Source organism: Labeo rohita, unplaced genomic scaffold (assembly GCF_022985175.1).
Source record: "Labeo rohita strain BAU-BD-2019 unplaced genomic scaffold, IGBB_LRoh.1.0 scaffold_555, whole genome shotgun sequence".
NCBI lineage: Eukaryota > Metazoa > Chordata > Actinopteri > Cypriniformes > Cyprinidae > Labeo > Labeo rohita.
The window spans coordinates 41,130-52,307 of NW_026129478.1; the positions used below are offsets into that span (position 1 = coordinate 41,130).

The following is an 11,178-nucleotide window of genomic DNA, read 5'->3' on the forward strand; positions in this document are numbered from 1 at the left end:
CTCATGTCAATCAACTATTGTGGGAGCGGCATCTGTGGGTGTGACGCAACAACGACAGGCATCTGAGAACGGCTCGATTTGAAAAAGGGGATATTATTTTTACAGATTAATTAAAAACAACTGCATGGATTTTTATCATTATAGGGTAGATTTGTACATACACTGCCAACACACATTAATGTTCAAACAACATGAAAAAGTGAACTTAGTATCTGATGACCCCTTTAAAAGTAATGCATTACAATGTTGCGTTACTCCATAAAAAAGTAACTAATTGCATTAATCAGTTACTTTTTATGGAAAGTCATGCATTATGTTACTTTCACGTTGCTTTTTAAATCTGGGCTTGCTTCTTAGTTTATAATAATAAAAGGTGTATTTCTAGCAAATGTAAAAGCCCTTTCATACTAAAAAGTGAAATGAATAAGCTTTGGGCTGAAGAAAAAGTACATTCGTGCAGGAGAAGAAAGTTCAAAACTTTTCAGCAATAAAAAAAATGAAGCACAAATGTTAGTTTATCTGAAGTAATTTTTTCTTATTAGTATGGTTGAAACTGGATCATCAAAGGTCAGCAGCAAAGACACTGGTTAATAAAATTGATTGATTAAATGCATAAAGGATACTTGTGTTGTTGAACATTTCATTATTGTAAGTTCATAACACGATATAACAAACAAACAAAGTCTTTTAATATAAATCCAAGGAGTTAACAGGTCAGGAACAAGATTGACATCCACACACGTAGGTAAACGATAAAGACTGACAGAGAACTGAACACTGAGACAATGGAAAAAACCAAGTACACGAATAGACATAACTGTGACAATACTGAACTGTTTTTTTTCTTGCGAGCGAGATGAATTAATGCATGTTCACATTTAGTCTAGAACTACAGTAACATCATGTTTACACAGTGCACACAACGCCTCTGTACTTACTCCTGATTTTGCACAACCTGGGGAAAAGAGAGCTGTCAGTCAATAAATGGGAAAACAAAGAAACTGGTGTTACTTATTTAAAAAAAAAAGTATTTAATTGTACATTAAAAAGTAATGCGTTACTTTACTAGCTATTTTAAAAAAGTAATCTGACTACGTAACTCACGTTACTTGTAATGCGTTACCGCCAACACTGCTTACAAATTGTAATCAGTTACTGATTCCAAATTATGTGACAAAAATTGTAGTTATAACATAATCATTACATTACCTTCTTTTACACTACTTTTGACCCAACAAAGAATAAGAAAATATATTCCATTTGTTGCTATTAACACAATGAAGTGCATTATACATTACATTACGTCAAGGTTTCCCAAACTGGGGTTTGTGAAGAAACTGCAGGGCGTTTAATGAAAACCTAACAATTTATTCAATCATAATTATGTTAAATTAAACATAAATAATTTTAAAATCAATCAAATAAAAACTTACAATTTTTTTTATATTGTTACATTTGTTTACCTGCATGTCATGTGACCATGTCAGAGTACCAGTGAATATATGATACTTAATTATTAAAATTTCAGGTGTACTTATAATATAGTAATGATACAATATATTAGATGAAATATGACCAGATCACAAATAAATGTTTGTGAATTTGTGCATTTTAATGAGTTTGAAAGACAAAAGCTTTAATAGGCATAATACATGGTTAAATAACCTACTGAGTGATAATTAAAATGAAAATTAATGCATTTATCAGTATTTGATGCAATGTTGAAACACTTCTTAACCCTGAAATGATTTTTGTAAATCAGTGATCAAATGCTGTGTCACCTGACTAATAAACTGGACGGCTGAGTGTATATAAGCGTTAAGACTATTTAAGAAAGAAAATTTCATAAGGTTAAAAGAGGAAGAAACAATTCTAGATAATTTATTGCTGTTGTGTAAATAATATGTAATCATGTAATCAATAAGAAAGTAACTAGTCTGATAACAAGTATTTTCAAATTCAGTATAATTACAGGTACTTCATTTTTTGGAATCTCATTACATAATGAGACCAGAAGTCAGACCCGTAAAATTTACAAATGGCAGCATCTGCTCTTAAGGCAAAAATAAGGTGGCTAGTTTATTTATAATTATAGCTTAGTTTATAGTTTTTGTGATACTAACCAGCTCACTGTAAGTGATTAATACATTGCTACAAAATAAATGGACATTTATCTGAGCTGAAATTATTTTATTAACTTACTTGTAGAAATTGCAGAGACAGAACAGAAGCACAATCTTGAAACTGTAGGTTTCCTGGAGAAGTGGTCAGTGTAATAACAGTTGTTATTATTCAGAAATATTGACCAATTAGAATCAAGTTTACAAAGAGCCATATAATAATACTTAATAAAGTCACACAGGCAGTTCTTTAAAGCAAAGATGTAAATAAATCAACATAATGTGGTGGATGAAGCCTCTCAAATGATCAGATGCAGAGCTGATGTGTGGAGAAGAACAGCTGCTGCTTTACATGAAAACATTGTAGCCCTGAAGTCTCATTCACACTTGTGCACATTTAAATATGATAACCAATTATAAGCTTCTTTTATGACTTGATTTTTAAAGGTTTGACGGTTCAACTTAAAGGAGGTTCACTTTTAATTAGACCTGCTTTTTCTCTTTTACAGAGCAGTATGAAGTAGTGGGACCTGCAGATCCTGTATTTGCTGTAGCTGGTGAAGATGTGATTCTGCCCTGTTCAGTCAAACCCAACATCAGTGTTGTGGACATGAGAGTGGAGTGGTTTAGACTTGATCTGAAAGACTCACAACTAGTGCATCTCTATGAGGATCATGAAGACAAAAACACAAATCAGATTCAGTCCTACAGAAGGAGAACAAAACTGAATCATCAAGAACTACAGACAGGAAACGCATCACTCAAACTCTCATCAGTCCGAGTCTCTGATGAAGGACTTTATAAGTGTTTTATTCAGTCCAAATCCTGGTATGATGATGCCACTGTTAATGTCAATGTTGAAGGTGAGAAAACCATTGAAAACTAAAGGTTGGCTGGTATACACTACACAACTTTTAAACACTAGGCATCATACACTTAATGACTGGAAAGCTGGACATCATAAATGACTGAGGATCACAACAAACTCACATAGAAACATGCACATTGTTGGAGACGTGTGATATGTGCTCTCCTGAAAAAATCGAAAATGTTTGATATCCTCCGGACTGTAAATCGGGACAAAAGTCGTGGAGTGTATTCCAGCCTTAACATGCTCTAACTAACTTAAAAAAGCCAGAACAACAACTCCATGTTCCTCTTGTTGATCTGTAGCTGTAGGACGTCCTCCAGTGATCACTGTAGATGGATCTGATGATTCAGAAGGGCTTCATTTACAGTGTGAATCTGAAGGTTGGAACCCTAAACCTGATCTTGAGTGGCTGAACAGTGAAGGAGTCAGTTTGAGTTCAGAAACTACAGAGACACACAGAAATGAAGACGGATTCAGTGTGAAACACACCATCACTGTACATCACAGAGACGACAAGATTCACTGCAGAGTCAAACTGAGACATCACGTGCTGGAAACACAGATTATCACCACAAGTTAGTACTAACACTTTTCTTACTGTATTTTGTGATCTCATGGTATTTTTGATTCAGTAAAAAGATTTTATGATCATCAGCTGAGTCCATTATGTCATAAAGTTGAAACATTTCTATGTTTATTCAGAACTCAATAATATAGATTTTTAATCATCTTGTCAAATATGTTTGATTTACAGAGTGTGGTTAATTTTTGTTTTGTTTTATAGGTAAAAGGTTTAGTTCTTGGAGGACATCAATCATCCTGATTTCAGTAGCTGCTGTGCTCAGTGTGATTGCTGGAATACTGATAGCTGTGTTTGCTCGTAAAAACAGAGGTAAAATGCTTGAATTCTTGTTATTTTATATATTTATGTAAATAAAGCAGTATGGGGATAATTTTCAAGGCAATCATTCGGACGTAGCACAGAGCTCATTCAGTAAATGCACAGCTGAACAGATGTGATTTAAGTCTAGATTTAAATATGGCTACTGTTTAGCACATCTGATCTCTTCTGGAAGCTGATTCCAGCTACAGGTAGCATAAAAGCTATAAGCAGACTGCACTTTTTTTGAGTGAATACTTGGTATTTCTGACTTGATCCTAATGATCTGAGTGATCTGATTGGTTTGAATTCTGTAAGCACGTCAGTGTAGCATGAGAAGCAGGTTTTGTCGCTGCCCATGTTAATGAATCAGAGGGTCGGGGTAAATGTAAATGCAGAAAGAGCAACACAAACAGTCTTTTCAACCACATTATAATCATTATTTCTGTGTTACAGACATTTAAATAATAGAAGTACTGGGATAAAAGTTTATAGTTTAGAGATTTCAATAGTCAAACAAGTCTTAATGAAGTGAGACACTGACTCCTTCATTGAATGTTTTTTTTTTTTTTTTTTATGTATATATGTTTTTAAAAAACGTAAGCAATGAACAGTTTGTCTGAACCACTAGTAAATTACATTATTTTTTTTTAGTTTTCTGATCTTTTTGTCCCCAGAATCGTGACAGAATCATGGTCTCCAATTTATTAAAAACAACTGTGATTCTCAATTTATCCAGAATCGTGAAGCTCTTGTTTAAATGTTGTTTATTACTGCATATAATTCATTAAAATGGAAGTTTAAAGACTAAAAGACTATTTTCCCTATATATTTCATTATTGAGGATTTCTTAAGAAAAGTTTAAAAATCTTGTCTCGTCTCATTCTCGTGAACCCAGTCTCATGTCTCGTCTCGTCTTGTGAGATAAGTGTCTTGTCACACCCTTATTTAAAATTAATCTTAAATGTAACTGGAAGCCAGTGTAATGACCTGAGGACTGGTGTGATTTGCTCAGATTTTCTGGTTCTAGTCAGAATCCTGCAGCAGTGTTCTGGATGAGCTGCAGCTGTCTAATGGTCTTCTTGTGAAGGCTGGTCAGGAGTTTCAATAGTCCACCCTGCTGCTGAAGGCATGAACAAGTTTCTCCAAGTGCAGTGTTTTTAAGATGATAATATGCTTATTTAGTTATTTCTTAGAAATGACTACCTAAACTAAGGTCTGACTCCAGAATCACACCAAGATTCCTGACTTGATTTTTAGTTGTTTGATGCTTAGAATCAAGGTCTACATTCACCTTGAGAAGTTAATCTTTGTTTCCAAATGCAATGACTCCTTGCTTAACTGAAGAAAGTCCCATAGAATTTGTATAAAGAATATTCCACTCATTGGAAGGGAGCAGGGCATAGGGATGATCACTTCCATCTGGCACTAATCTCGTGAACCGTTCGATACGAATACACCTATCGTTACATCCCTTTCAAAGGTGAATGTTTTATATGATCTTATTAATATATAAATTCATTACTTTTAAATGATTTAGCAAAACAATGAATGAATACACTGTGCATTCATATATGTTTGCTATTCATTGTATTTTATTATAAGATATAAACTCTGTAAAATCTTCTTTTATTTTGTTGGTCTTCAAGCGGTGATTGAAATTATTGATCTCACTATTGATCTAAAGATGAATTCTGTTATGAAGCCTTTATAACTTTATGCTTTCTGTTTTCAGCTCTCACATATTTAAGAACATACACGGGTGAGTAAAAAAAGCATAATTATTTATTTGAATTAAAGGCTTGTTTAATGGCATAATTATAAAAAACATTATTTATTATAATTATTTATTTTACATACATAACTAAATACAAGCAAGACCAAGAAAAAAAAAGATTTAATTCAGCACAAGGGGATCCAAAAATGAACAACAAAATGTAAACATCAAAATTATAATATAATGTACATTAAATATGACATTTATTTATAATTAATTGTGTATTTTTGTTTTTGTTTGTCTTGTAAAGTTCTCATGATTCCTATAAAATAAATAATTGTCAATGTATTTATTATATACTCATCTGTAAAGCAGAATTTTCAATAATTTTTGCAGTGAATGTGATTCTGGATGCTGATACGGCTCATCCACAACTCATCGTGTCTGATGATGGGAAACAAGTGAGATATGGAAACACACAAACAGAAGGAGTAGATGGAGGAAAAGACAGATTTGATGATTTGTTTGGGGCATAAGATGAATGAAAACTCCACACCACTGATCATCTGTGATGATTACTAATGAGATCAGTGAATTTACATGATCAACTGAAATAAAAGAAAATTCAATAAAAAGGGTAACAGCAATAACTAGATAGTAAAGTTTGTTTGAGAAAGCCAGACCGGTTGCTAAGGTACCAAGGTAGTTGCTAGGCTGTTGCTATGCATTTGCTAGGTTATCAGGGCGGTTACTGTGGTGTTGCTATGTGGTTGCTAGGGTACACAGGGCAGTTGCTAGGTTGGTTTGGATGGTTGCTAGAGTGTTGCTATGAAGTTGCTGGTGCTATACAGATAGATTAGAAATATTAGGTTAAATGAGTTTGAACGAGTCTCAACAGATTAGTAATAGTACACAGAAGGGAAGCTTGACTGAGCCTCAAAGGATTCTGGGAGTTTTGACAGTTGGAGTTTGAATTTGGCTCATTTGAACATTCTGCCAATGTAAGTCTGTGGGATTTTTCTGATTTTTTTGATCTTCAGTTTTATGAAAACCATAAATCAGTTATAAAAGATACAGGAGCTGACTTCAGATCAGTGTGAAGATCTGAGCTGAGTTTGGTGGTTGTAGAGTTAAAGCTGTAGATCAGGGTTCCTCAAATCTTGTCCTGGAGTGTCTCTGTCCTGCACAGTTTAGCTCTGACTCTGATCAAACACACTGACACAAACTAATCAATGTCTTCAGGATCACTAGAAATCACAGGTAGCTGAACTTGATCATGGTTTGAGCTAAACAATGCAGATCATCAGCCCTCCAGGATCAGATTTGAGGAGCCCTGATCTAGTTACAGTCAACAGAAGAAGAAGAATATGTTTAAATAACATTTCAGTAAACTGGCTTTCTCAATCCAACTTAAATATTAAATATTATTTACATTATCAGTCAAACATTTGGACACACAAGGGTGATTTTATGTTTACTGTGATCTTAAAATATTTAGATTTAAAGACTTCTGCTTAAATGACTGAAATGAATTTATAAAAGAATATAAATGATGCCTATATGAATTTATTTACAAGATTGATGCTTTATTTTAACTTGAATAATGTTTTGATGTGGAGCAGAAAATGAATGAAAACATCATGAAGATCATACAGTTACTGCTCCTTCTTCAATAGTGTTTGCTGTTTGTTGATGAATGTTCTTCATTTTCAGTTTTTATTATTAATTTGATTTCTCATTGATTTTGTATTTCACTGAATTCTTGTGTCTTTCCAACTCTGTTTTAATTTTTCTCTTGTTTTCATCTGTCTGCCTGAAACTCTCTGTTTGATACAAAATAGACTTTTACTGCCAAGATCCTTAAAGGACTGTTACATACTGTTTACCTGGTTTTATGTACCTTGTTTTTTTGTTATTTGGACTTTTAGGTTGCATTCAGCCCTGTTTTGTTCATGTCTCCTGTTCTTTTTGTAGTCCTTTTGTAGTTTTCTTGTTGATTAGTTTCCTGATGTAATTATGTTACTTAGTTACTTTTTATAGAAAGTAATGCGTTACTTTACTAGTTACTTTGAAAAAGTAATATTACGTAACTTGCGTTACTTTTAATGTGCTACCCCCCAGCACTGATCACAAGAGATCAAATACAATGTAGAGAAATGTAGACAATGTATGAGAACTTTGAAATGTATTTTATGAACCTGTAAAACTCATCGACTGTCACACATTTCATTTGATTTAAAGGGAGACCTCAAACAAAAATGAATACTTTGTCATTTTTTACCTACTGTCATGTTATTTCAAGCTTCAATGGAACATGAAAGACAATTATATGCAGCATGTTTACACTCGCTGCTCTTTTTAATAGCATACAGTGATTAGAGCATATAGTGATTAAAAAAAAAAAAAAAAAAAAAAAAAAACATTATCAGACAACAGCTGTTTGGAAGAAACAGAACATCAGTGGGTCATTATTATTTATCTTTTTATTGTTGCCATAAAGTCAAACACAATGTGATGAGTGTGACACAGTGGTGCGACTAGTGCCAATGACATCATGGCATTAAACATCTAAGTAATGGACTATTATTACAACTTTTTTTCATCCTGTTGGAGGTTGACAGCCACTCGTGACTGTTAAATAATGTATGATGATTATACTAAATATTTGTTGTAAATTAAAAAAATATTACGGTATTGGAGGGTAAATAAATGATGCTCCTCGGTTCAGATGCTGAGATGAAGACACAAAACCTGTTGGACATGCACAGCACAGGGTCAATTCATTATGTACAAATTATACTTAACATGATTCACACTTTAAAAGTGCATTAAAATAGAAAACAATAGACAGACAAAGTCCAAAATGGAGAACATGGAAAGCAATACAATTTTAGTCAGGTTTAATTCCTCACAAAGATAATCGTGCTCTGCACTCTGAGAAAGCTGTGGCACATGATCAGGACAGCCCATCTCTCTTCTCATTTTCTTAATATTCCAAACCAGCTGACACAGTTTGTAAATGGTCTGAAAAGCTAATTATATCTTCTGCACAAGAAAGACATTTGTATTTGATGTTGCATTGCTGGGAAAAGTGAAACTGAATTACTGGCATGTGAAATGTGCTGTACGGATCACATAAAAAAAAAAAATAGACATCAGAAAAAATAGATCTACACACCTATTAATCATTGGTTTCTAGGCCTACAACTTGTTAATTCATTCCTACAAATCATTCGTTCATGAGCACATTTTATTAATTAGTTCCCTTGGTATATTTGAAATTGAGGAACAATTTTGGTAACAATTTACAAACAAACAAATTAAGTCGTTAGAACAAAATCTTGAATTGTGTCCAGTTTTTCATGTCATGTCCAGGGCTCTGTACAGGTAAACTTGACATGCCTCACCTTCAAGGCTGGACTGGGACAAAAAAGTCGGCCCTGGCATTTTTTGGTCCAGGCTGCCCACCGCCACAGGGGTATATACATATCCCCCAAAGAAAAGAAACTAAAAGGTTTCCAATTAATTTCCAATTAATAAAAATAAGTATGCAACTGTGTACAACATATACACACTACAATTGAAAATGTTGCCAGTTATCTTCACACAGGGACAGCAAAGACCTTCTCAAAAAATGCAACCTTTATAAGAATAAGAGAGAAAGTTGAAGAACAAGTTAATAAATTATGTTTTTTTTAAACAGATTACAGTACTGTATCTTTAATATTGAAAGTGGAGTATTTGAATATATTGCAAGCTCACAACATAAAAAATGGTGTGTGAATAGGCTCCCCTATCTTGTTGTTTTGGATAAGAACAAAACGTCAGGTCATATTTAAATCTAGATTTATTCGCATTGGTCCGTGGAAACCTCTGTGAACACACTTGACTTGGCCAAAAAAAAAAAAAAAAAAAAAAAAAAAAAAAAAAATCGCAAGGGACGAATTTTCATTTTATTAAAAAGTGTTCACGGATTCTACGCTTGTGGCACGCACACACATTAGGACAGGTTAGATTCCTCCGTTTCCCATTCATGTGAGCCCCTTTTATCAAGCTCCTTACCGATTAAACTCCTCTCCACCTCCTGCCTGTCCCTTTGGCCCACATCACAGCAGAGCAAGTCTGTTCTTAATAATGCTGATGTGTACATTTCGGAATGACAGATGTCAAGGCACATTCTGCGGAATCCGCCTCCAAATGTTTAGGCTACTTTTCTGTGAGCCTTCAAGCACCACCATTTCGCTTTAGGCTGTTCGTTTTGAGAGACTGAGTCCTCTCAAGAGATGGAAGAGAGGTGAGGTGATATTTACACAGGCGAAGCAAGATCCCTTATCACTCCGTCTATACAGTGCTTTGTCATGGTGCAAAAGTGCGTCAGCTCACCGGGAAAAAGTCCGGTATGCCAGATTACCAGTCGAGCACTGCTCACCTTGTCTAACAAGCACAAACTGTGATAATATTGAATGTGATTGGCAAGACAACCAACCCAGTGAGGTTAAAGGCAATAGTACTGCAAGATGGTGTTGACATTAAGAGTGGAGTGGTTTAGACTTGATGTAAAAGACTCACTAGTGCAGCTCTGTGAGGATCATGAAGACAGAAACACAGATCAGATCCAGTCTTACAGAGGGAGAACAAAACTGACTCATCCAGAACTACAGAGAGGAAATGGATCACTTAAACTCTCAACAATTAGAGTTTCTGATGAAGGCCTTTTATTTATAAGTGTTTAACTACAGTGAGTCTAAATCGGGATGTGAAGAGACTTTCAACCAGCATGACAAAATGTTTTTGAACTAAATCACTTACACAGTCTTTAACAACATACAGACTGGTCAGAAAAAATGGAAGATGGGAAAACTGAAAACTGTACTTGCTCACAACCTCTGCAAAACAGACCACAGACACTTCAGTGAGTTTTTCTCAAAGCACATCATGTTTTATGTCAATGTTTGTGGTCTTTAACTCAGTAAGGTGGAGCACAATCTTAGGTTCCTGACGCACACCTGAAGCTTCTGTGATCTCAAACACTCCAGAGCTGCAGACACACAAAACTCAGTGAGTCAAACATATATTCATGACTGGTTTTATTCAAGTGTTTGTTTAGATGCCTAAAGACAGTCTAGTAGCTACAAATATGGCAAAAACTGGCTGAAATCTCCAGTTACTTTGAGTGTTAAATAATCATGATTATGATATTGACCAAAATAAGTGTAATTATGATTTCTGCCATAATCAAAGAGCTTTAATAGAAAGGCACATTATTTTTGTCCAAAAACTGTTATTAAATCCATCTCTCTTCTCATTCTTCTCACCCGTCTGAGGACCACCTTTATCCAGAAGCACCTGGTTCTACTGACTGAGAATAAACATCCACTTTATCAGCCACCATGAAGGCGGAGTAAAAGCCCACACCGAACTGACCGATGATGGAGCTACTGGCCTCCGCTTGATTCTGAAGAGCATCCAGAAAAGCCTGATGGAGGAAGAATGTGAGCATCATGAAATAAAGTCCAAAAACTATTGATACAATAGCTATGATTTTGAGATATTGAATAAAAAAGCTGAAAGAAAACCAAGATGTGCATAA

The 11,178-nt window shown here is 34.5% G+C and overlaps 1 protein-coding gene across 1 annotated transcript; it reads left to right on the forward strand.

Moving 5' to 3' along the window:
- The first annotated feature begins 2,038 nt into the window (after positions 1 to 2,038).
- Positions 2,039 to 6,124, forward strand: LOC127161129 (butyrophilin-like protein 3). The gene is made up of 6 exons (XM_051103780.1): positions 2,039 to 2,059; positions 2,608 to 2,983; positions 3,294 to 3,566; positions 3,776 to 3,883; positions 5,607 to 5,633; positions 5,985 to 6,124. The coding sequence occupies exons 1-6, from the start codon at positions 2,039 to 2,041 to the stop codon at positions 6,122 to 6,124; spliced, it is 945 nt and encodes a 314-aa protein (XP_050959737.1).
- Positions 6,125 to 11,178: the final 5,054 nt, after the last annotated feature.

Bases quoted from the DNA above. Each gene is read 5' to 3' on its own strand.
- LOC127161129 (XM_051103780.1), top strand. From the start codon at position 2,039: ATGGCAGCATCTGCTCTTAAG. The intron at 2,060-2,607 runs GCAAAAATAAGG...ACTTTTAATTAG, and splicing joins TGGCAGCATCTGCTCTTAAG to ACCTGCTTTTTCTCTTTTAC. The intron at 5,634-5,984 runs GTGAGTAAAAAA...TAATTTTTGCAG, and splicing joins ATATTTAAGAACATACACGG to TGAATGTGATTCTGGATGCT.